The sequence below is a fragment of the Athene noctua genome, chromosome 20, assembly GCF_965140245.1.
Source record: "Athene noctua chromosome 20, bAthNoc1.hap1.1, whole genome shotgun sequence".
NCBI lineage: Eukaryota > Metazoa > Chordata > Aves > Strigiformes > Strigidae > Athene > Athene noctua.
In genome coordinates this window covers 172,304-199,430 of record NC_134056.1, presented here as the reverse complement: position 1 = coordinate 199,430, position 27,127 = coordinate 172,304, and the positions used below count along the sequence as shown (strand labels likewise).

Below are 27,127 nucleotides of genomic sequence, written 5' to 3'. Positions count from 1 at the left end.
AGGGGTTGGCACTGGATGGGCTTTAAGGTCCCTTTCAGCCCAAAACAGTCCATGATTCTATGATTATTTACAGGTGCAAACACAAAAAAGAGAGTGTCTTTATGGTTATGAGTGGTTTATTAGGCATGCTGGAACAGAGGTAGTTTTTCACTTGCAGTAATACTGGTGAATATCACTGGGGAGAGTGAGCTGTGAGAATATAATTTGGTCTGTGATGGATATGAATGATGAATGTTGGGTGTAAGCACATCAGGTGTCAAAGTCTGACGGAGCTGTTGATCTCATCACACTAAGCCTCTGAGGGGCCAGAGATTCTGAGAGTGGTATTTGGGAGACACTGCTCATGCTGCTGGCATGACTGTATGCACGGTGTCACAAGGTGAGAGCAGACGAGCATGCGTGTACATGTGTGTAACCTGTGCTTCTCAGTGGAAAATGCAGTGTCAAAGGAATTGCAAGAATTAATTTGGGTGGTAACAAACAAGCCAAGACTGGTTGAAACTGTAATGAGTATCTCCTCTTTGAAATAAAAATGAGTTTGATTGTTTCCAGCCTTCTGGGCAAGGGAGGGAGGAGGAGGGAAGATGGTCCAAGAATGACATCTCATTATCAGAATATATTCCTTTTTTTCACAGTTTATTTAAACATTTTGTTAAACATGTCAGTATGGATATTTTATCTTTACCAAAACTCAAATATAGGCTTATATTTATCTGTTGTTCTTTTAATACACCCTGTATTTTCTTAGGTTGACTAGCTAAATTGCATTTTTGTTGTTTTGAAAACATTGCAGAATTCTGGCATTGTTGAAGTCAGTGACCCAACTGTCAGAGACTTAGCAAGGGCTGTTTCAAACAACATTATCTAACTTCACATTTTCTAGAGAGGTGGCCAGTGGAGAGTGATGTCATCTCATTTTACAGCACTGAAGACTCATTTGCTGCTCTGTCAGTGAACTTTTAAGTGCAGCACACACCACAGGTGCTTTCTAGATTGTATAATGATACATATATGGTAAAAGAATAAATTAACTTTTCATGCACAGAGGGAATAAAATGTTTGCTATTAGGTTTGTATCTGAATTTACTCATTTTTGGAGGGTTTTTTTTCAGATGAGGACTATATGAAATTATGGTTTTACAGTCAGAGTATAAAATATCAATTTCCACTTCTGTTTTTGTAGACTTCCCTCACAGTTTCTTTCTTAGATCTAACAGGTAGTGATTTACTTAAAAAAATTTATTGTTTAGTTACCTAACAAAATAAATAACTAGACTTTCAACGAAGTAAAACTCCTGCTTACCACCACTGGCAAAATAATTACTTTCTTCAATTTCTTTCAACTTTCATTGAGAAAATTTTTTTGTTAATTTCTCTAAAAACTTGTTTTTCCAGATTATCTTTAAGAATTGAGCCAGGTAACAGCTCTCCTCGACTGGTTTCCTCCAAAGAAGATCTTGCAGGTATAAAACTTCATTTGAAAATCTGAGTAAGGAAATAATTTTAATTACAGAAATCCTCCACTGAAGTATATGGGAAAACCCCAGAGGGGTTTTGGAGGAATTAATCAGTTTCAAATACGGGCTTTTGTTGCAATTACAGAATTACCTTGTAAGGGCTGTCAGAGAATTGATCCCTTTCCATGCATATGCCCAGTTTCAGAACATCCTTGGCCCATAACACCATTCCTCTGATTGTTGTAAAAGATTGATTTTTATTGCAGATTTCTACATAGCCAGCTTGTACTTGGGTTAGCACTGTCCTTTGTCTTAAATAATTTCTTCCTTTATGATATTCACCCTCAGAAGTTCTTACAGTAACAAATTATATCCCGCATATCAAGATTGATTTCACACACATCAGCATTCATTTGATCAGGTAAAACAAATTCACTGATCTTAAATGAATGAAAACAATTTGATTTCAGAAGTAAGACTTAATTTGCAGAGATTGTAGAGAAGGGATGTGCTGTTATTTGACTTTCTGGAGACCAGGTTTGCCTGGATGGCAAAGAGGAATGTTTTTAAGAGGATTTATTAGTAGGTTTCCCATTTTTAATAGTTAGCATAAAACCTATTGGACTTTCCTCTGCTGAGATTGAAAACCCAGGTACAGCACAGTGTATGTAACAGCAATCCCTGGCACCGCCCAGTGTGAAGTGCCGAGGTTGTCGGCATCGGCACCGATCTCCCACTCGCCCCGCTACCATGTCAGAGTCTACTCAGGGACACCGATTCCCAGTGGTATTGTTGCGAGCTTTGTTGTCCAGAAGCCAGACCTGGTAATTCAGAGGTATTAACAGTAGCATGAGTATCAATAAAGATTGCTGACTTGTATATAAACATCACAGTCCAAGGGATAACACAGGCTGTTTGTTAGCATTGGAACAGAAATCAGATTGTGTCATTTTTTACAAATGCTTGCATTTTCATTATTATTTAATAAAGAGCGAGCGCTTTTCAGTACAAGCGAATCCATGCAGTGAATAACATAGGAAATTCTCCCTTCAGGTGTGAACTAACACATAAATTTGAGACAATGTAATTGTGTAAAGCAGGACAGAATTTGTAATAGCTTTTAGCAACATCTAAGAAACTACAGTACCAGCCATAAACTGACCAAAACAAATCTGCTGTACCATCACAGTTTATTTCTATGAACAGACTAAATAAACATCAGACTATGTGAAATGTATTTACTCCTATAGGAGCCATTATCTCAAAAGCTCTTCTATTTAAATCTCTGAAACCTGAATGGCCAATTTTTGGTCTCATTGTGTTAAACCATGTCTGAATGTAGAAAACCCAAGGGGTCCAGACCACATCTGACAAGCAATTTCATTTGGCATTCAAAATGTCTTTTCTTCTCACCAAAGCAGAGAGACACAAAGTGAGCGTAAGAGAGAAAGAAAAAGGAAGATGCTAAATATTAAAAGAGAAAAATGTGGGTGTTTTTCCTCTGCCTCCCAGCTCTTCAGGTTGGCTGCTGTGAAATCCTTTCTCAGTGTCGAGTGGCCAGTCAGTTATAGGGAACCTCTCGTTTGTCTCAGGATCATGAATACTGTTCCCAGAGTCAGATGAATGTTTGACTTGGTCTTAGTCCATCCAGTTCTAAGGAAAAAAAGAATAAAATCGATAGCAATAATAATTTTGAAGAAAACATTTCTTCAGGAAGGCATTGTCCCCCTCTGCCCTCAGTGCCCAGTGTTGTTAATTGCTGTGTAAAATACAAGGAAGTAGTTCACAGGAGGTTTTTTAACTAGGTAAGTTCAAAAGCAGTTCTCGACGAACACTTTATTTGCATGGACGTGTATGGCTCTGGCTGGGATGGAGTCGGCTTTCCCCGTAGCAGCCTTCATAGTGCTGTGCTTGGTGTCTGTAGGTAGAAGGGTGAGGCACCGGTGTTCCGGCCGCTGCGGCGCGGTGCTCACCGCATCAAGGCTGCCTCCAAACCCGCGCCGCGAAGGAGGCCGGTAGGCTGGTGGTGGGCAACAAGTTGGGAGGGGACAGAGCCAGGACAGGCGACCCAGGCTGACCCAAGAGATATCCCATACCATGGGACATGCTCAGAGTAAAAGCTGAGAAAGGGGGGGCCATTCGTGATCAAGTCGTTTGTCTTCCGAAGCGACCGCTGCGAGTGCTGAGGCCCTTCTTGCAGGCACTGGCTGGACATTGCCTTCTGAAGTAGAGAATAAATTATTTTTGTTTTCCTTTTCTTCTGTACACGGCCTTTGCTTTTCTTTATTAAACTGCCTTTATCTTGACCCACAAGGGGTTTTTTAATGTTATTTTCAACCCCTCTGTCCTGCAGAGGAGGGGGTTGATAGAGCAGCTTGGTGGGCACCTGGCAGCCAGCCAGGGTCAACCCACCACAATATGGAATATTTGGTTTTCCTTTTGTGAGGATTTGCTTTTTCATATTTGAAACTTAAAACTAAGTGATTGTCTCTCATGTGATTATATCTTACATATGTAAGGCAAATATATGAGTGAACTTTTTGTTGCCTGGCTTTCACATTGTATTGCTCACATTTTAAATTCTTTACACTAGGGTTTTGATGTTAACATTTCCCTAGGATGATTGTGGCAGTTCTGATTTCATCATAGCAGCATAGTATGTGATTATCACCAATACTCTGTAATTCTTAATCAAGGGCTTAGAGTTCATTAGAGCTGTAACAGAAGACAATTAAAAATACAGTTCCAAAGTTGGAAACAAGAACTTTGAACTCTCCTGAGCCAGGCAAGTAGTATGGCTTTATACTGCAGTGAGCTCAGCTGGAGGCCACAAGCACTGTGGTTGGGAGCAGGGCTCCGGATGGTACCTGCCAGTGTTGGGAGAGGGTGAACCTGCAGTGCCCCTATATGCTCTGTAAGGGTGCTTTATTCAGAGTGAAAATTAATATGACTAGAAACTAAGTCTTGAGTCATTCTTATGGCTCCATTCCTCTGTTAGTATTTCCTTCAAAAGCTTGACACACTTGTGGACTGCTGTATTGCTTGCTCAGCTAGAGAGTTCTCACTCTCTGCCAGTTAGACAATGAATGCCACCAGCATTTTGTAATACTCATATGAAATTTTCACTGGCCTGCGCCTATGTGGCTGCAAAAATGCTACTAAAGGGAATTGAAAAATCAAATTAATTTCTGGAGAAAGTTAGCATGAATTCAAATATGAATTCAAAATTGAAATTTGGATTTTGAGTGAAGCATGCAGGTAATAATTCATTGTTTATTTCACAACATTAATAAATAGAAATATACCCATATGTTAGTCTTGAGCTAAAATACCCAAATATCAGTAATAAGATATATTAGACCATGGAGAATTAAAAATAGCACATTTGAAGGTATTCAAGTCAACTTGATTTCGAATTATAGTTTGAGATTGTTTCCACTTCAGCCATTATGTGCCAGCAGTAAATCCTCTGCAGTCAACAAGCTGTAATGATAAGAGATGATCTCAAAATAGCTTAGGCAGTAGTTTATGTTCCAGTCAATAGTTGAAGGCATAGGAGTCTGAATATAGTGATTTTAAGGTAAAATAAAGGCTCTTGGCCCGTAAGGGTAGTCATCAGTTCAGTTCTCCTGATAGTCAAACAGTTAATAGGTCACTAATAGCAGTAAGTCTAGCTGAGTTCTGCGTGTGACATACTCCTGCTTATGGGTTGCCATGTGTTTCCAAATATGGAGGAAAAGCTCAATATCATGGTAATAATTCCAAAGTCTATAATGGACTTAAGTGAAGGGAATAGGGTCTTCTTTGTGTCCTGAAGTATAATTACTTGTGTTGGTGATGGAAATGGATTTTCCTTCCCAGCATTGCGACTTTATCTTCCACCCAACTTCGGTTTTCTCTCTTTCAGAAGAAGAGGAACAGTTTACTCTAGCCAGGGACATTGTGGGTTTCTTTTTTTCCCCTTAAAGTATCTTTATGAGTGTGAGGCTCAATAAAAACAGTTAAATCCTTCAGTATTTCTGTTTGCAAAGTACTGGAGAAAACCATGTGTCCGTTTTCCACTTTGGTTGCCAACTGGTTTTCCAGTAAATTCAAACAGGACGCAGACATCTGATTAAAGTGAATGTCTCGCAACAAGCTATGTTTTGTATATTAGTGGCTAAGATGGTCTCATTTAATTACCAGATACATACATAATTGTGAATAGTGCTTTCACAGGAAGATTCGATGCCTTCCATAACGCTGCAGAGATTCTTGTCTCTTGCAAGTAGCATTTAAAATGGAGCTTTAAACAGTTTAATTGTATGCTTTCAGGAACTGTGTGATTCACACAACTTCCTTGGCAGCAACTTAAGTCTGTTCATTCTGCCTTGCTATAGTTTGAGAAAGAGAGAGAAAGCAGCTGGAGAGCTTATAGTATGCTAACTGTTCACAGTTTCCAGTTGAATTAGCTGTAAAAGACATCTGTGTTCCTGCAGTGCTGGCTAGAAGGTGCCCAGCATTTATGGTACAGCTATTAGAGTGTTTTGGACAGTATAACTCAATACATTTTCCCAGAACAAAAGAAAATATTTGATGTAATGTATGGTAAATAAGTTAGCCTTCTGAGCAACTGAAGATCCTTAGAACTTGCACACCAAGTGTAGCTCAGTGTAGAAAACTTCATGTGTCTTCTTTATCATCTTAATGTTATTTTGAAAAGTTCAGGGCATGGTGCTAATCAGAACATAGAAAATGGTTACTCCTTCTCTGAAATACACCATGTTTATCCTGTCCTGGAAAACAATATAAAAAAGATAAAATAATGTTAAAATAATTACCATGTCTAATACTAAGTGACTCAAAGACTGGTCTTTATGATTCTGTGATTTTTTTAATGAACCCCTTCATTAAAGTTAGCATTTAAAAGTCCTTTTTAGCAACAGCCAGGCCTCAGCTATGGGCAGCACTTATTTTGGGGTTTTTGTTACGCAGTAGTCAGGGGTGGACTCTCATCCCCTCTTTTTTTTTTCTTTTTTTTTTTTCCAATTAGGTTTTGGTATAATTCTTGAGAGGAAAAGTAGTAGACCAGGCATTTTATGTTACCACCCTACCAGGAATCTGGGGTAATTAATCTGAAACGGGAGTATTCTCTTCTCTATTATTGGGGTAAAATCTAACCCATTCTGCTGAGTCCATTCACCTTTGAGAGCTGCTGAGGAACTTTTAATATTTCTTTTAAGCAGTAGATTTCTTGGATGTAAAGTATGTGATATATAGGAATTAAAAATGGTGAAAATGTAGAAACAGAAGGAAGAAAGACTGGGATACTTGCACATTTGTAACCCTCTGAAAGTAGGTATACTACACTAGTGACGTCTGTCCAGCAGTCCCAGCATTTTAGAATAAAAAGAACCCCACACTGTCATTTTCCATGTAAACACTGAGTTTGACATTTAGTTTTGCCATCTGTTTTACTGGTTGCTTTGGCAACTAATAAATAGTTTGTGCTAAGTGTTTTAGCAGCCAATCCTTCAGTGGAAATGAGATTGTCTAATCCTCCTGCAAGTGCTTGGTTATTGCTTCATGTGCATAGTGTCCGCTTTTCTTACACTGTACTTAAGGTAGAAATGTAAGATCTAAGTTTTCTTCACAAAGAAGTTTACAGACAATCCAGAAAAATTTGCTCTTTAGTTTCAAACTTATTTCCAATCTCTTCCTATGTGATCCTTTCCCTACAAATTTTTACAACTCATTTGAATATTTTTGGAATAAATTAATACCAGGGAAATGTGTGCGATTCCCATGTTGTTGTCAGCTACTAAATGCAGCCAGAATTAGTGTGCTGTGTTTTGTTTTTTTTTTTTCTTAACAGGCCAAAGCTTCACAAAAACTAGCATATTCTGTGAAAGCAAATACAAGGTTATCAGGGAGAGAATGATCATGCTCAGTTTTTAACTTTATCACTTTCTACTACTTTCTTTGACTTCCTTGCCAAACAAGTCTCTTTAATGTACTGGTTTACTGATGCTTATTTTAACTGTCAAGCTATTACTCCCTAGGAATGTTAGAACAATATAAAACAGCGAGAGGACAAGGGGATTTTCTGCTCTGGGTTTTGGTTTTTTTTTTGTCAGTCTTCAGAGCAGTCACTTGAAATATTTTCTGCAAAAAGTTTTTTTTTTGATGGATTGGTTAATGTATTTTGTTGAACCCAAACTTTAGAGTTTCCCTGCAGCTGTGCTCTCACAGTGGGTGTATCTTCACTGCCAATGTGGATGTCATCCAAGCTCATGCACTACCCTGCAGATTCAGCTGCAAGAAATTCAGCGGTTTTGCTGAAGTGTAAGTAAGGGTTTGCACATTCCACTGGTGCAGTATAAGTAACACAAATGCTGACAATTAGTGATTCCATAAAAGTAACACCTGAAATTGAAAGTATCACTTCTAGTGAGGAAGCATTTGAAGGAAATACACTCAAGTGTGCTTACTGTGCAGTCAGAGGTACATTAGAAATACGGGTCCTTGTACTTGATCTTCACAGAGTGGCACAGACAAAAGCATCCCAGGATTCTGGTGCTCTTGTCTGCCTTGCTGTTGTCCTTGCTGACTATATTAAACTTGTGATCTTGCCTGTGCTGTAATTTCATCTTTCACTACATTATTAACATATTTCTGCAATCCTACTCTTGGAGATACCAGATTGAGGAGTACTGGGCAAACTCCTCTAGGGTCCATTTTGTACATTTTGACACTTCGTATATGAACATCAGCAAACTCCCCTGTGTCCACGTCACTTTCTGGCAATTACAGCAAAAAAAGTAAGCCAGAATTGAACGGTGCAAGCAGATTGAGCTACTTCCTCACACATGCCCACAGGTTTTTCATAACAGTGATTGAGACAGGGTGAACGGAGCTGCACCTGCCTAAGCTGTACTGACCCATTGAGGGACGTTGATATCCCAAGATAACAACCCAGCACGATTCACTGTTACACTTAAATTTATGGGAAGAAAAAGTATATGTTAATATACTCATGTGATTGAAAGGTCTCTTTTTTATAATTGTTGTTACTGATAGACATTACAAAAGATTGACATACGTGTCAGTGTTTATTACTTCACTGCAAACTATGCTTTTGGAATTAACTTTTAAATTAGTGGATTTTGTTAATGCAAATTTGAACATAGAGCAAAGACTACATCACAGGAGGACCACACTGTGCATGTATCCCAAGCATTCTTGGCAGTGGTAGGTGGTAGCATTTGTGAAAAAACAAAAAACCCCCAACCAAACAAAAAAAAACCCAAAAACCTGGGCCAAACTATTCTTGTTGCAGATTTGAAGAGAGATATATGAGACAATAAGGGCTATGAAGAAACATCTTTGAATAAATTGCCTAATAATTGTATTCTGGAATTCTGTAAACATAAAATGGGTTCTAAAAAATAGAACCTGAACATAAAATGAAGCAAAATAATACCACGTACTCCAGGTCTCTCTCAACCTGTTGTTTTTTGTCTGCTTGTTTAAGAAATTTGGGATGGGAGATTACTTGCACAAAGCAAAATCAGTTGAGTTTGGTATTGTCCACATAATGACTTTTTCAGATTATAACTGAAGAAGTTTGTTACTAGATGACATTAAGCTGTTTTCTGATTATTTAGGAAAGCAAACCTTCACATTTCACCTGAAAATCCACTAAAGGCTGTAATAACAGAGGATCATTGAGAAGTAGTAGGGAATCAAGAAAAAAGAACAAGCTGTAGCTAGAAAAGTGGAAGATAGAATTTAAAGAAACTGAGAATGATTTGAAGGAAAATGTAAACAGGTAGCAGGATGTTCTTTACATGTGTTAGAAGTAGAAGGCACTTAAGAAAATAGTGGTTGAACTGGACTGTCAGTGAAAGAAAAACACTGAGGGAAGGAAAGGACAGTGCAGAAAAGCCAGACAGTTTATTTGCAGCAGTAATCATGGGTTCTACTGAATGTTTCCCTAGACTTAACATATTCTTCTTAAATGCAAAAAAATGAAAAGAGAATGAGGATTTGTAAAAATATGAGGTCTGGAACGAAACAGTGAATTAATCTTTTTCTTCCTATGTTATTTTTGGAATTAGAAATTCTTGATTGCTTAAGTGGACAGACTAATATTCTATACCAATTATTGTCCTTAGAGTGAAAAAAAACCCCAAAACACTGCAGAATAAGGTTTCCAAATCACTTTTTATAAACATATCTGTACCTTTTGCTGTTACGTAGAGAGGAGGTGAAGATTAGAATAGGAGACACTAATTACAGCAACAGGGATCATGTGGCAGAAACACAAAATACTGTTTATGTTCTGTTCACTTCCAGGGCATGGTATTAGTAATTGTTCATAGTCCTCTTGAAAAAAAGAACACTTTCATTCAAAACCCAAAATCATCTTCCTGACCTCTGCAGCAACAGGCCTTTGCATACTGTTTCCAAAGAGAACAGGCAACTGATCAAAACACACCCTTTTTTGTGGGGGGGTGGGGGGGGTGGCTTTTGTGGGTCTTGGGGGAACATGGAGAGGTGCAGCCAAAGACTCCGATTCTTGTTCTTAGTTTGCTCTTGTCTTGAGAAGCAGCCATGACATACTTGTCTCTTGCATGTTGTATGCATTAAAAGGTTTTAGTTGAATTGTAAAGCAGTATTCTGGAAGTTAGAACTGTGTGTTTACAGTAGGCATCATTCTAGATTTAAATTTTTTGCATCATTCTTGATTCTGTGCACAAAGTTCTTTTTATTGTGTGTTTTGCAAGTAGGTCTTTTCTGTTTGAAAGTTTTAATTATCACCCACTGACTTTAGTTACAATGGCAACAGAACAGTAAAAATTTACAGCAAAGATTTAACTAGAGAGTCTGTGGCTTGGAATGTCTTTATTAAGTTTTAGAAACAGAGCTGGTATGTATCAGCTTTACTTCTTAGCTGCTCACCAAAAAATAGTAAACAGTTGAGACTGGTTTAGCTTTCTGAAGAAATCACTCCATTTTTCACCATACAATATGCAACTCATTTTCAGTTTTCTGTTTGGATGCCGAGTATTGGTTTATTGATAGATTTTTAGTAGACAAAAATTGTGAACTGTAACTCCTTCACCCTGTTGCTTTTTTTAAAAGCTCTGGAGACTGTAAATGTTCACATGTTCTACTGAAGGATTGCAAAAGTAACATTCATTTATAACATTTGAAGGATTATTCATGGAAAAATTATGCAAAGGAAAAAACAGTGAGATCCTTTGGGATATGTGTAAACTTTTCCAAATGTTCTTGCCACAGATCTCTGAACAGCACTCGGCTCGCTCTGATGAAGTTGTCTCACGTTCCCTAACGCAAACAAATTTTAAATGTTTTAATATTTTTATACATTATTTTTGTGCATGTCAGCATAGTCTTGAAAATGATGCTGAGACATAATGAAAACCAAACTAACCCTTGTTCATGCCAGCTGACTGGAAAATCCTACTAAGAGTGCTTTGTCTCCATGAAAGGCAAAATAACAGAATAGCAATCATGGTAACAGTATGCACTAGGAGTGGAGCCAGGAGAGTAAAGAGGAGAGTTAGCAGTAGCAGATGACTTCACTTATTGGAAAAAAAGGGGCAAAATAACTCAATCTCAAATGAATTTAAATATTGGAATTTTGTTATCAGCAGTATCAGGCACAGCTTTCCCAGCTAATTGCTCAGCAGTCTGGTATGTCCATAAACATCCCTTGGTCTGTGCCGTTTTCATCAGTATCTCACCACTTACCCTCTTTGGCATCCTTCTTGGCACAGGCCCGCTTATCTCTTACCCCTTTACAGAAATGAGGTCATCTCCCCTGTGCCCCATCACTCACATTGACACCCTCTGCACCCCAGACTGCTTGCTGAACTGAGTGTACCCTGCAGCACAGGTCCTGTCTAAGGAGAACTCTGAACTTCACAGTTCGTCTTCACAGAAATTTGACAGCAGAGCAGATGCAAAGGCTTTGTAAAGCTTTTTAAGCTCAGATTCTTTTTGCCTTTGCACAGGGCTAACAGAGACAAACTGTGTATTTTCCTTCTCTTGCCTTGGAGATGTGGAAGATGCACAACTACACAGAAAATGACCACTCCAGACAGTAATACCAGCACAGCTGATACTTCTGTCTTCATCTTATCCCACAAAGCATCCTGTTTTCTGTCATCAGGATCCTCACTAAAGACACCTAACTAGGGATTAGAGTTAGTCCATTACCTCCTTTCACAGGACTGATGAAAGCAATTGTGATTGTCATGTGTAATACCAAGGAAGCCAGGCTGGAACTGTTGGCTTAGGTTGTAAGGCTCCTAGACCTATTTGCACAAATTCTGTCACCCTTGACACATCTCACCTTAGCCAGGCAGTATTTTAACCTGAACTGAAGTCTGATTCGATAATCTTACTTTAAATCTGTGATACGCAGTCCTTTTAGACATATTACATCATTTCTTCGAAGCAGGGTTTTTTGAGCAAACTTTTTCTGTTCTGAAGCTGTCCAGGTAAGAAAAACTCTTCCTCAAATCGAATTATAAGGATCAATCTTTAAATATTTTTGTGTTGTATTCATATTAGTGCAAATTTCACTCCATGCTTCCTAAATGAGGGTTTAATTAAAAAAAAAAAAAAAAAAAAAAGAGGGTAGAGTGAAAACTCTCAAAAGAATTATTTTTGTTGGTAGACAACATCTCTTATTTCTTGCAGGTTTTGAAAGTGATAACATTTGAACCTATAAATAGTTTAAAATACCTGGACTCAGATCCAGCTGACTTTGATTTTGTAATGGCTTTATCGTGTCAGCTCAAGACTTGTTATTTTGCTGTTCTTTCTCTAGGTAAAGTAGTTTTGGTGCAGTCTCCATGCTTTAGTTCAATGAACATTGTCTTAGAATCAAATTAGTCATATTGCTTTCAGCTCTGTGGCTATCCATGGTGAAAAACTTTGAACTTTTATGTATTAGAAAATTTAATAGTTATTTTGACATGTGGCATAGTGTCTGTGTGAAAAAGCACTGCATCATACTCATTTAGGACTGTGCCTTGCGATTGCCACTCCTTCACAAGCTGTAGTTTCAACAGTTTGTTAAACATAATGCTTCAGTAGCTCTCAGCAAACTATAATGCCATCCACTCAGTGTAGATCAGCATTTAGAACTGGCACCAGCAAGAAGGAACTGAATGACACAACAGGAAGCAATAGAAAACTGAACCAATCCTGCAGCCAGATTAAGGGACAAGTGGTAACCTCAGAGTGGCCATACTAACACTGAAGTTTATGCTGAGTTTCAGAATAAACTCTCGCTGATACCTGTTCATAATTTTCAGAAAAATTCTTTCAGCTGCCACTGTCTTCACGCTGGGTCTCAGTTCCAATGTATTTTAAGCTTCTTAGCAGGTAGTGAACATCTCAGTAGTCCTAAGTATTTTACTGTTCACAAGTTGAAAAGTATCTGATGAAAAGGCACTGTAAAGAAAGCATATAGAGAGAATTCCTTTTTGTGAACCTAGATCATCAGGAGGGCTGGAGGTTTTCAAATAAAACAACTTATAATCATTTCTGAAACTTATGAAGGCATTTAGTTTGTCTCTGCATAAATTTTAGGAATTTGTAAAAGACTAGTGAAATATATGCTCTTGCTTATAATGCAAGAGACAAGATTTTCAGACCTAATGGTGAAATATGAACTCAGTTTTTACACTGAACTAGTCACCACCGGATTGTGCTTAGGTTCATACTTTTTATATTCTAACTTGTGCTTAGCCTCTATGGCAGAAGAGGAAGATGAACCCTATTGTCTTTAGGGCAGAAGCTTCCAATGTCCTCTTACAGCCCAAATGTAACAAAATTTTAATTGAAAATGCAGCAGAATGTTGTACTCAGCCCTACTCTGACCTCCCAGGTGTATGGTTCTCTTTGAATCTCTGGATCAAGGAATGATTAAAAGTGCATTTTTTTTAAACTGCATGTGGCCATCAAGCATAAGACCTTCTCTGAAGCCACATATGCCGGTGACTCATGCTGCTGGTGTCATGTTTCACAAATGCTCGATTGTGTGATAGTAGCAAAGACAGGCAAGCAAGATGATATATAGGAATAAGGTAGAAAACAGGCTTACAGACTGTTTTCTCTTTGTTCTCCCATTAGATTGATGATCTGAGGAACAATATTACTGAAGCTTCCTCTAATGAACTCATTTCCCCTCTCCCTATTGCTAGAAGCAGTTTCCTCTTTCTGCTTGTCTTGAGGCTCCTTTCATTGTTAAACAGCATAATGAAGGGTTTGCTCAAATGTACAGAACATGGCGGATGACATTTTTCCCCTTACTGCTAGGGAAAAACCTTTGCAATTCTTCATTGTAACGAACCAGTTCGTAGTGAAATTCCTGAGTCTAGGCTATGGGCAAATAAAAATACAAGTAATTTGGAATGAATTCCTGTATTTCATGCAACTTGACATAAGTCAATATTGCAGAGTGGGTATGGACAGTAAAGCATCTTGCATCAATTTGCATTATTTTTTGCCTCTCACTAGGACAAACTCATCACTGGTTTTCCTGTTTCTACTTGTCTCATGAATCTTCAAGGCAGCAGAAATTGATGAGTAACTTATGTGCTCGGGAGAGATGGAGTAGCCTATATAACAGAATCATCGAGTATCTCAAGTTGGAAGGGACCCATAAGCATCATCGAGTCCAACCCCCTGCTTCTCACAGGACTGCCTAAAACTAAATTAAATTAGGAAGAGCGTTGTCCGGACGCTCCCTGTACTCTGACAGACTTGGTGCCCTGACTACTTGCCTGGGGAGCCTGTTCAGTGGCAAACCACCCTCGCAGAACTGTTTCTGTCACAAGTGTACATTCACGTCCTGTTGTCAGATTGTGCCCTGGAATGTTGGGGTTTTGCTTGTTTGGTTTTTTTTTTTATGACCATCACTAATTTGAGGCCTGACACCCCTGTAAGGATTGTGATGATAGTTGTATGAGGTTTTTCACATCACAGAGTTTGTCTCTGTTGACATATTAACAGGTGGGTTTAGGTTAGAGGCCAAAAGCCAACTAAGCTAAGGTTGCTGAAGCCTTCGAGAACTGGTTCCTGTAATGCAGGGGGAAAGTCTGTTTCACTGCGACCTGAGCAGTACCAGGTCCAGAGAGAGATATGGGGCAGGCAGACAGACACTTTTGTGACCACTATTCCCACTTCTGTCACAAGCAGCAGTGCCACAACTAGACGTTTAAAAGTGAAATCTCAACTGTTTATTGTGAAGCCAAGAATCGCATTGCATTCACTGAGGATGATGATAGGCCATGTTGTTCTCCACTGTATTGCAAAGTTCACTGCCAGCCTTTTGCGAACAGCATCAAGGAACTGGAACAAGAACAGCTTGTCCATGTTTTCCATGAGGCCTCATAAAATCTGTAAAATGAGAGGAAGAATAATTGCAGTGAGACATCTCTAGAGCTCATAGATGATTGAGAAGTAATGCATCTGTCTGGCCATTAGATAGATGAAAAGCCCCTGCTTTCTCTTGCATGCTCAAGCTGTGAGTCAGTGTGAGCAGATTGTTTACAGTTTATTCACAACATGGAGTTGTGAACAAAATTCAAAACACGTGTGAGCATTCCTGCTCACACCCGAAGTACAAACTGACTTTATGGCTCTGCATATTACACTTTGGTACATCCAGCTGTTGTAAGGGTGCCAAGACTTTTTGTAGGAGTTCATTGTTAAAAGTATGTGCAAAGCTGTTTTAAAAATTACTTCCAGACAGTTCAAGAATATAGAGATGAATTCATAAGAGAAATGGATGGTGTAACCCTAATGCCCAAGAAACAGTTCTTCAGAAATGGTGCCTTTTGGTTATGTGTAACAATTCATTTTAATCAGTGGCTAAAAACGCCAGCCCATGAAATTTCTGAGGTTTGCATCCATTCGATGTTAAAAGATCTCTGTCTTTCAGGTCCATCTGACGTGTCAGCAATTATGAAATTCAGCAGGAGACCCACGTGTCCTGATGCCTCAGTAGCAGCAAGTCTACCTACCCCTCCTGTACCGCGGCACAGGAAGAGTCACAGCCTGGGAAACAAGTGGGTGCTCGGCCTGTCTCGGGCAGGTTCGCGAAGGCTCTGGTGTTTGTCCCTTCCATTTGGTGTGTTGCGAGAGTGCTTCAGGCTTTACTGTGTATTCTCTAGGTGTTCTCTTGACACTTTGTTATTTTTGCTGACTCTGTTCTCTGCTAGTGCCAGACCTTGACAGTATTTGGAAGCTGTGTATCCGCTTTCGTCTGTGGATGGATTCCTAGTGTACAGAACTGATTTTTCTTTTGTTTTTTAAACATCTTGCTAATACAACTACGGAAACTTCCTAGCTTCTTGGCACATCTTACCTTTGGCACTTTTACCTGGGCAATATGGATTAGAAACATTTTTCTCTACCATTTACACAGCTAAGTGAGAGCACCTGCCCCCAGTTACATCTTCCAAATTAACAGGTTAGGGAAAAAGAAGTTCATGTGACTTGTCCTGTGGTGTGTTCGTTCAGCTTAGTGAAGGACTGCTAAGCCGTGGCTCAGCTGGGGTTTGCTGCTTCTGTTTTTCTACCTTTGCCTCCAGCCAGGGTGTTCAGGTTTTGTACAGAAAGGAGTCAAACAACTTAAAGCTTCCCATCTGCAGAAATCTAGTAATTGTCACTTAAAAAGACCTCTCGGCTCTGAAACTTGTTTTGGTGGTCGAGGGACATGGGTACATGCAGAGGGAGAGCAGAGCAGCAGTGGGGCCGTCTCGTGCCCGGATCCTTAAAACCCACTTATGAGGCCAGGGTGGGGGTGGCACTGTGGGTGCTGAGGGTTGGCTGAGGGTTGCCTGTGGGCCCTGTGGGTGCTGTGGGCGCTGAGGACCCGCTGTGGGTGCTGTGGGTGCTCAGGGCCCGCTGAGGGTGCTGAGGGCCCTGTGGGTGCTCAGTGCCCGCTGTGGGTGCTGAGGGCCCTGTGGGTGCCGAGGGCCCGCTGAGGGTGCTGAGGGCCTGCTGTGGGTGCTGAGGGCCCGCTGAGGGTGCTGAGGGCCCTGTGGGTGCTGAGGGCCGCTGAGGGTGCTCAGGGCCCGCTGAGGGCGCCGAGGGCCCGCTGAGGGTGCTGAGGGCCCGCTGTCCCGCAGCGCCATGTGCCCGCTGAGCGTGGTGGAGAGCCGCAGCGCCACGTTCCCGCCGGAGCGGCCGCGCCACCTGCTGGACGACAGCGTGCTGGAGCCGCACAGCCCCGCCCGCGGGCACGCGCTGGCCTCGCGCCTCGCCAACGGCCTCTCCACAGGTAGGGCGGGGCGGGGGGGGCAGTTACACTGCGGTACTATAATTAATAAAATAATAATTACAGTAGACCCACGGTGACCAGGACTCTGCGTTGTGAGCAGGAGAAAGCCCCCTTCTAAGCGACTCCAGCTATTTCTGGAACAGGAAACGGGCTGTGGGCAGCAGGTGCTGGCCACGGTGTCTGAGGCTGCGGTGGTCTCTGAACTCCTGACAACACCGGCTCCGCCGTGCTGAGCCCTCAGACATCAGTCCTGGGAACACTAAAGTGAGCGAAACGGCCGAGCTGGAGCAGGAGGGCAGATGGGCTGCGGGCTCAGGGGAGGAACAGGGACTGTCACCCATTTGTCTCAGCCCCCAGCAGCAGCATGCAGCTGGCGGGGCCTGTTACAGGTGTGCTTGCTGTGGGAAACAAACCACAATACCGTGTCGAATCACTAACCAACATACAGATGTTGCCTTATAAATATTGTCTTACAGAGGAACTGGGGTTTGTGTTCCTGAAGTGCTCAGCTTTTGAAGGAAAAGCAGCACAATGAAAGTTAAAGTAACATGTAGATGCCTGGTACTTAAACACAGCAGTGTTTAAATTACTTCGTTTGCCACCAAGGTATAAATACGAAGGCTCATGTAAGCTTCTTCTCATTTTAGACTTTGCAATGAACTCTAAAGACTTCAACTTTGAAACATGGTTTGACTAAGCAATTTCTGTGGTACTCCTTAGAGATTATCCTGGCAATCCACATACCTTGACCTTGTATTTTCCCTTGGGTGTTTTTTTTACTCCTTCTCTGTACTACTCTTTTTCTAGATAGCAGCGAAAGCTCAGAATTTAGTGAGGATCTGCCATCAGGGCTTGAAAGGTGAGTTAGTCTTCATGTACACTCACTGAGCAGTCTACAGACTTAGCTAAGAAATTAATGAATGATCTATAACATAGGTAAGCCTTAAATCAATAGTTGTTTTCATCAAATTATTGATTAGTTATGAAGACATGTCAAACGTTCTGAAATAAAGCACTGTAAAGTTACTGTGGTTTTCTTCTCATGGGCCTGAAAACATTGGGAACTATCTCTGTCACATTTACCAACCCCTAACTGTTGAAGTCTCAGACTAGGATGTCCCTCATCAGATATTTGCATTCACAAACAGGGGTCGTTTGTATGCCACGCTGGGGCCTAACTGGAGGGTACCGATCCGGAATTCTCCTAGGAGTCAAAGCTGTGTCTACAGGTATGGTTCAGGGTCTACCTTGTGCAGTGTACGGTGCTAAACTTCCATGTGGAGCTCTATGCTTTCTTGGTGTAAGGTATTTTGTGTCCAAAAGTATCCTTGCATGACCATATCAATTCATGGTAATCTTCCCATCCTGCTTGTAAAAACTCCTGTTAATGCTAAAGCAGGGGTATGGCCCATTCAGATGAAATTCAGTTTCACTGTGGTTTAACTAATTATATCTGGGTTCCATATTGTAGAAACGTAGTGTTTACTTTGAGTTTTATGACGTTACAGAAGCAAGTTTGTCATGAAGGCCTTCTTTGCCTTCTGTGACAAATAAAGGTGTTAGAAGGATACCTTCTTGATGCTTCCTCACAATTTATTTCCTGATTTTCAGGACAGCTACCCATAACATCAGTTTGTGTCTGAGATCTATAGTATGTGTGTTGATTCTGTACGGTAAAGAGGTGTTACCTTGGACCTCAAGTGAGAGAGGGAACATCTGCAGTGCCATATGTAGCAGGCGCTCTCAATGTTGCTAGTCACTAAGTCATGGGCTTTTCAGAAACAGGTAATCCATTTACAGGCCAGAGAGAGGTGACATGGAAAATTGTATATAGTTAGAGGGAGAAAAATAATTCATCGCATTCATACCTGACCTGGACTTGACAAATTCTGTGGTAGCGGGAAGCGAAGAAGTATATATGAACAGTCAAGAAAATAGGGCCCTGAAACAGTATTCTGCAAATACTGAGATTTAGTTGGAGTTTAAATCCAGGCAGTTTTTATTTTGTATAAATTAATCTGCTCTAGCCATTGTAGAAATGTTGATATAATATGTAAGTACAGCCATTTTACTTGAGCTAGTAACATCTGATAGCCGCATAAGTTAGAAGTTGGACAAGAATAAAAATGCATACATTAAAAATAAGTAAAGGAACAGTATTTCAGCTATTACACCTACTGCTGGAAAATACTGTCTTTAACACATCCATGTTTCAAAAATGTATACAGGCTAGAAATACAAAATAATAGAAGATAAAAACATGAAAAGCCTATTAAATCCACAAAGAAGAATTATTCCCTGAAATACATTTCTTATGTTTATCCACAGTCAAGTAATTCTAATGCTCGAGTTTGTTCTTCCTTTTCTGGAATCTTCCACTCTTCTATCAGAAGACTAGAACTGCCAAGAATACACATTAGCATAGTCAAGGCAATTCCATTTAATTGAGGAAGACACGCCTGCCAGTTTGAGGGGCTGTTCCTGCATAGGTGTGTTGCTGTGTCTATACACGACACGGTCACACTTGTTCACAGACAGAGTAGCGTTCCTTTCGCAGCCCGATGGTGTGGCACCACATGGGCTTTTTCTTGTGTTTGTTATTAGATGTGATTTCGTTGGCTCTGGTAAACCTCATTGTCTCGTACAAGAGGCTGTGATCACTGCCAGTGAAGAGAGGCAGCAGCAGATAATTCGAACAGATTATGACCTACCAGTTAGTCTTTGGTCCTTATGGTTGTTGACATTTCTGACTTAGCCCGTACTTGGGTTCTTTCAGTTGTAGCACTTCTTCACTGGTGTATGTGGGAAACTCGGTGTTGGTCCTGGGAAAGGAAAAAGTATTTTTATCACTGTACAGTAAATTATTTGGCATTGTTATATAGTTTTCCCCACTTTTTTCCAAGTAGCCAAGGTAATTTCCTACATTCTTTTTTGATAGCTAAAGTTTATTTTAAGATAAAATTACATTTGTGGGAGCTCTTACTGCCAAAACTTTAAGACATAAGTTTCCAGAAATCCAGATAATTTCTGTAATTTACCAGAATAAAGTAGAAAATTGCCTGTTTTCCCCTTGACTTTGGGCCTCAATTTTTTTTTTTTTCATGTCTAAGCCCACAGAATAGAACCTTTTGTTGATTTTCAAAGGTCCTAGTTCCTATTTGATATCTGGAAAATGCATATTTTAGAGTCAGGTGTCAGATGATACAATATATGTAAGGCAATGCAGGAAAAATATATTTAGAGGTAAATTATATTTCTTGCTTGTTGTTCTCACTTGTCTGCTCATATACGTATGGCAACGTTTTGTCTCTCCAGCCCAATGGGGGCCTGCAGCTGCACATTAGGTAGTTCCACAGGAGTCATTACCATGGAAGGGCCATTAAGAAGAAAAACATTGCTCAAAGAAGGCAAGAAACCTACTGTAAGTGATTCTAATTCTTGCCATGATTCTAATTCAGTAGTGGCTGTTTTAATTTCCAGGATTAGATTAAACCTGCAGCTTGATACCACAGAAAATCATTTTCCTTGTTACTGTCAATTATAAAATAATTTTCTTTTCAAAGTTTTAACTGGGTTGTAACGAGGTTGTAACCTTTGTAGGTCATTTGATCTACAGCAGTTTCGCTTCTCCCTGGATTTGCAATTAATGTATCTAGGTTGTGACAGCAGAGCAAGAGTAAAGCACCTCTATAATCATCATGCATTTCTGTGAGGACAGAAATCTAGTATCGTTGTGAAACGGGAAGGCTGCAGGGCATCCACCCATAGCACCGAAGTCATGGTAATTCATACTTTAACCCAGATTCACACGTTTCACAGGTTCTGGTCCTACGCATTTGGTAATTTTTTGTTTTCTGTAGAGTTCATTGATATTTTTTGTGTGCAACCCTACTGTCCAGTGCTAAAAAATTTGAGGAATTACGGAGATGTCATCTCAATATATTTTATTGATCTAATGCAGAAGTCAAGTATCTGTGCAATAAAAGGCAGCACAGTATTTTGTTGTGAAGCAATCAACCCTGATATTTTTAAGAGGTACCCAGGTAAGATAGGTTGTATTTACAGCCAGCCATGCAAATTTAGGTATCTGGGATGATTTATATCAGGAGACACTCTATCCAACTCTCCATTCCTTGCTTCTGAAATTAACTTTGGTAGCACTTACACTTGCTTGTGAACAGATGTTTGTAATGTCAGAAAATGCAGTTTTTCCTAATTTTTTTTCCTTTCTGATTCAGCTCTCCTCATGGACTAGGTACTGGGTTATGCTTTCAGGATCAACTCTTCTGTACTTTGGAGCAAAATCTTTAAGAGGCACTGAAAGAAAACATGTAAGCTTTACATTTGTTCTAAACCCAAAACCTGCGTATTCATAAGCAGATCTGGAAGGATGTCTGAAGTGTACTTGCTGTTCCATTTGTCTGCACAACTTCTACAGACAAAAGTTCATCCCTACTACAGTCGCAGCTGTGACTGACTTGTCTGTCTCTTCCAGTATAAATCTACACCTGGTAAAAAAGTCTCCATTGTGGGCTGGATGGTGGCGCTGCCTGACGACCCTGAGCATCCTGATATTTTCCAGCTAAATAACCCTGACAAAGGTACATCATCTGTATTATATTTCTGTGACAGGAAGTAAATTACTCTCTATTAATGAGTTTGTAGATTACAGAACTTGCTGTGGAACTCATTTAAAAGACTGGAGGGAGATTTTCAATGTAGAATTTTCAAGGGAGGGTACAAATGAAATTAAACATATTTCTACAATATGCTGTGGTGCTTCTGTGGTGCCTACAGAGGTACTGCTGTATCTTGACAGTTACTGCTTTGCAGAAATTGTCCAGCCCATGTGGGGTTGCTGCGTGTCCATGTGCCCGCATTCCCTGATCTTGGAGTTTCTGAATAGCTCTCTTAAAATTGGTCGATACCAAATCTTGGCTTACCCTGAGACCAATTAAAATACTATGAAAATTCTTCAAACATCAAACCATTTACAAAAAAAAAAAGCCTTTTAATTATTATTTACTTCTTGATAATGAATTCTGAAGTGTCATAACTCTTCTGCCTTAATTAAACTTCAAAAACTTTAGAAATGCCCTGGAGTTATTTTGCACTTTGAGTGGTTATTTAAAGATTTTTGAGGCTTCCTTCACTTTTCATGTTTTCAGCTTTGGTGCTGGACGTAGATTTGCATCTACTGTACAAAGTGGAGCTCTTGAGTGTTGACTAAAATGCAGAAAGTATTTGATTGCAAGACTCAATTTAGAAAATAATGAGGCCTAGAGGAAACTCGCAGCAGGACATTGAAGAAAATGAAGTTCACAAATATCAAAAACATTCATAACAAGTTTGGCAGTAACCACAACAGTCTTAATGAGAAGAAAGGCAAGAGTAAATTAGATGTGACCTAAGTGGTCTTTTCTGTGTCTGTAACTTGTAACTCCTCTTGGCTTTGCCGGAGTATGTTCTTATACCCCGCTTCTCCCAAGGACTGCTGAAAAACAATGCCCCACATGGTCTCTATTATATGAGCAACATCCTGTTTGCACATTCAAGGTGCAATTTAATTTAACAGTTTGCTTCAAGACTTTGGCTTCTGCACAGAAATTAGAATCCCTTGAAACTACGTGTCTGTGTGCAAATGTAGAGCCTTTGGTTTTCTTTTTTTTTGTAGGCAATGTTTACAAGTTCCAGACTGGTTCAAGGTTTCTTGCAATATTATGGCATAAGCATTTGGATGATGCATGCAAAAGCAACAAGCCTCAGGTAAGGTTGTGAAACTTATTTCTAACCATTTTTTTCATATTTTTCAAAAAATCCTGACTAGAAAAGATGCCTGTTTTCCATTTGTGTGCACACACAGTCCTGTGGCGACAGACATAGTTCCTCATTTTGCACATTGATTCAGTTTTTCAATAGGAGGAATAAAAATTATTTAAAACTACACAATTTCCACCAATTCAGGATTTGTGCAGGTCTAGGTATAGGTTTGGTTATATATATATAACAGCATATAACCTTTACACTCACTGCTTTAAGTGAGGCAACCCCAAACCCCACCTCTACTTCAGAAGGGGCTTCCTCGTGGGCAAAGAAAGCAAACATGGTAGTGCTGACTCCAGTGCCCGGGTCTGTAAGTGCCACTGAAGAGAGTGTCGTGTCAGATGCTACGTTTGTCCTTTATGTAGCAGACTTACTCTTCTCTGGAGGACAATGTTCCTTCTTAAAAGGAATTCCAAAGGTTATACATTAATAGGATGCTGATCCATATAGGACCTAAAACAGGATGCATCTTGAGAACCACACACATTCCCCCACCACGCATACTGACGGCTTCTTAAAATACTTTGGCTAGATTTGATCCATGAATAGAAAAATCATTTGAGTCTTTATCTTTCCTTTCAGTTATGGGGTTAGCTCTCTATTGGACCTGTTTGGGACAGATTACACTTTTCACACCGCATAATAAATGATTAGCCCACTCTGTTTTGTAACCTTGCAGTTGCCCAGTGCCATAATAGGCTCAGAAGCGTTATATTGCTGAATAATTTACATTCTCTTCCAGGTACCTGCTAATCTAATGTCATTTGAATAATTTGCTCTCCTACCTGGTGCGACTTAAGTGCCAAACTGAAGAAACAGGCTATTGTTTTCTAAGGAGGAAGAGGAGAATGGTTTTCCTGACATGAGCCAGCCACGACTATTTCAGCACTTTCCTGTGTGACTTGAAAGTGATTCAGAGACAGCTTTTAGAAGCAGAAAGTGAATGTTGTCCTTAGGATCAGATACAGTCTCCTGCACTGAGTGAAAGCAGTCAAGTTAAGTGGACAGAAGATTAATCCTGATTCCTGCAGGATTCTAGAGCCCTCATTTTTTTGTGGTCAGAGACTGCCATGAACTGATGTTTGACCACAAACTGAGCATCATATCCTCTGCCTATTCTTTTTTAAACGGTTCTTTTTATTGTTAAGCTGCTTTGTGTGACTGAAGAATATTCGGCCCATGTTGGGTTTCAATTCTTTCTAATGCACAGAATGACTGACAGTGTTAACTTGCTGCAAAGTGTCAATTAGAATAGAAAGCTGTGGAACAACATTTTTATAATCTAAGTGCACTGAGTTGCTTGGCAGTGTGGGTGCCTCAGATTTTTGTATCAAATCTCTGGACAATTCTGCTGTTCACATTTGAGCTATTTGGGAAAAATGTATTTTGGCACAGAACAGTTGGTTTTCTTTTCATTCAGTAATGTTACTCGGGAATGCCCTGACAATGGACTTAAGGCTGTTTAAATTTATGTTCTGCTAATGGTCGTCTTTCATTCTCTTACTAGTGGCATAGTTGCTTCCAAGTTTGTTGTTTTCTTCAGTCTGAATGTTGTTCATCTTAAATCCCCTGGTACAGCGAAGCAGGTAATCGAGCGTTGTGTATCCCGTGGCCCTGTCTCCTCAGAATGATTCCATGCTTTCTGTTCTCTTCCCCTGCATGACTCGGCTCCACGCAAGTCTGGTACCTGATGCACCTTGATGACACCCGGTACTGGCACATGGTACTGCTGTTAGGAAGTCACAATGGCAGTGAAAGCGGGGGAGGTCTGTCTGACAGTGGAGCGAAGAAGCCTTCACACCAGTCCAGCGAACAAAAAACCAAAAAGAACGTAACTGAGCCTCCTCTGAAAGAACTCCCTCCACGTCCGTAGCCATCCCTGCTGTGCCCTGGCACTCCCGTGGCCAGAGTTCTCTTCTGTCCCCATGCTAAGTTCAGCACTTCCTGTTTGAAACTCCTGCCACAAGGCATCGCTATTCAGATCACCAGTCAGTCACCAGAAGACCTCTTCTGAGTTTCCTAAGACGGCATAGAGGAGAAATTTGCAATCCTACCTCTAGCTTACAAGCCATGAAAAAAAAAAAAGTCAGTTTAATTGAACAGTCTATAGTAGAACAAGATCCTTGGCATTAGGAGTATTTATTCAGTGGACTTGCATGATTTTCTAAATTTTTATTTTGAAACTTCTATAACAACAACAAAACACCTGTATTGTTAAATGTAGGTCAACTGTAACTTTTATGTTATGTTAAGTATTCACATGACAGTCCTGAGAATGAAGCCTGATACATACCAGCTTTTCAAGAAAACTAGTTCCTGACAACAGCTGCATTTAAATCCTGGGACATGTGAAAGTGTATGTAAAGTTGACAAGGTCTCTTTGATAACTCAGGAGTTGTGTGAAAAGAGTAGTAATGCAAAATATATTTATACCTTTTTTTCTCCTTTTTTGCTTATTAAGCAGAAATTAAGACAACTTTGAACTAGGAAAAACATCAGTATCTGCGGAGGCAGAGCATCCAGTGCCATTAGAGACAGTGTAGAGCTTCTTCTAATGTGATAAAATCCTGTCGCCAGTAAATTACTTTGGACTGTTAGAATGTTATTATCACCTAAATTATTCTGCACCTGTGAACTTTTGTCATGAATTATCAATGAGGTTATTCATGAAGATGCAAGTGTTATGTGGACCACCGTGTTAATGAACATGCCACCTGTGACCATGTGTGTTGTGTGTTAGGAGCATTCATGGGGTTTGAACCACATGCAGAGCAGTGACCAAAACAATGACACACTAACCAGAAAAGAACGGTTCAAGTCAAGAGGGGCATTTCAAAGTTACTTTATTGGTAGCCCTTTCCCTTAAAGGAGAAGAACCTGATCTGTCTTAAATATGAGCTAAATTTAAAATGGAACACATTGGCAGGAAATGTACATGTGTTAGAAGCATGTAGATACCAACTCATTTCTAACATGATGGAGTGGAAGTGAACACCAGGGAGGACTCCTGACATTTTTTTCCAGCATATTGCAACTGAGATAAACTAATGGATGTTTTAACAACTTTGTTATGTTTACGAGCCTCCCCTGAAAAGAACAGTAACTGCTGACCGATACAGTAGCAATAGAAGGACCCTGTACACACTCAGCGTTTAATGGCTTTCAGAATTTAAGGGTCCCTAAAGCATTACATGTGTTACTGTATGTACAAAAGGTAGAGTGTTCTAGCCTTCAAAAATACACTTCTGCTCAAAATTACAAGCCATGGAGCCTGTTGGAGAAGTTACAGAAGGGTCCATTTGCACTTGCTTGTACAACAGATTCCGAACTGGAAAGAAGGCATCTTTGCCAGAAACCATGATGGGCCCCAAAACAGTGTGGCGTGAATGAAAGGCAATATTTATGAGTGATTCTTATACCCAGTCATTTGTCACTGACAGAAGATGAATCTGTGGAGAAATTAAACCCTTCAATCCTGCTCAATTCTCAAACTCAAATACTACTCAAAACCCTGGAATTTGAAAATACGTCAAAAGTAACTTGAATTCCCTCACATTATAAGCATTATACAGAAGAAAAATGAACATAACTAGTAATAGTTTTACACAATAGTCAGGTAACATCGTTTCAGTATAGCACAATTGTGAAATTGCTGCAAAATAGAAAAAAATTGAGAATGATGACAGTGTATTAATATTAAACCACTTTTAAATGAGATTTTAAGTGTTAAATAGATTGTAGCTGAGTTTTTATGCTGTCATTGGTACCTTTTGCTGTACTTTTAATGAGACTTGAAAGCTGCTATTGAAATACCACATATTGCATATCAGTACTGATGAATACAGCATTTTCACAAAAATATCACAAACCATACAAATTTTCATCCAAAGAGAATAACTGCAATAGTTGTGTAAAAATAAACACTATCTCAGAATTACTATTTTCAGAATTGTGAAGATACAAAATGTATGTAGGCAATATGATTAATTTATTAATGTGCAATTTTGATGCAGTGCAGTGCCAAAATGCATGTTTTTCCAAATAGCACTAAAATGAGGCAAAGAAAGTAGTTTTCAAATTGCAACTTAGTTGTCACATTATAATGTAAACCAGTTTAAACTTTTTTGGTTTGTTTTGTGTGAAAACTTGCACTATTTTTGGCTGTATTTTCCAGCAGTCCACTGCATGCCATTTGTGTAAGGATTCTTTCTATAATTCTTGTGAACCGTCTCACCCATAATAACCCTGGCGTTGGAATCTAGGTTTCTGGCAAAGTATTTTGTTACCTCAGTCTTGTATCAAGTTGCTGTATTTTTCAGTTTGTTACATTGATAATGATTGTTTCACTAATTAAATACTTTAATGTAAAAAAAAAAAAAAAGTTTGTTTACTTCAACAGCAATTGCATTTGGTTGTAAGTTTTAAAATGTGCAAAATGTGCAGAGTGTGTATGCTGTTAACAATAAAATATTCTGAAAAAGAATAGCAGAGGTATAGAGGGAACATTTTAGCTCAAAGGCAGCAAGCATGTTTTATT

At 39.7% G+C, this 27,127-nt stretch overlaps 1 protein-coding gene across 2 annotated transcripts in view; it reads left to right on the top strand.

Annotated features, from left to right (window-relative positions):
- The window catches only part of RALGPS1 (Ral GEF with PH domain and SH3 binding motif 1), a 101,578-nt gene extending 76,879 nt beyond the window's left edge, over positions 1-24,699 (top strand). The window contains exons 10-19 of one of the 2 annotated variants that reach the window (XM_074923394.1): positions 1,396-1,463; positions 15,424-15,550; positions 16,616-16,767; positions 17,575-17,626; positions 17,916-17,996; positions 20,083-20,188; positions 21,006-21,098; positions 21,263-21,368; positions 22,442-22,533; positions 23,333-24,699. In XM_074923394.1, the coding sequence (XP_074779495.1) occupies positions 1,396-1,463; positions 15,424-15,550; positions 16,616-16,767; positions 17,575-17,626; positions 17,916-17,996; positions 20,083-20,188; positions 21,006-21,098; positions 21,263-21,368; positions 22,442-22,533; positions 23,333-23,362 (907 nt within the window). In that variant the 3' untranslated portion in view covers positions 23,363-24,699. The other variant, XM_074923395.1, reaches the window with a different exon arrangement.
- The last annotated feature ends 2,428 nt before the right edge of the window (positions 24,700-27,127 follow it).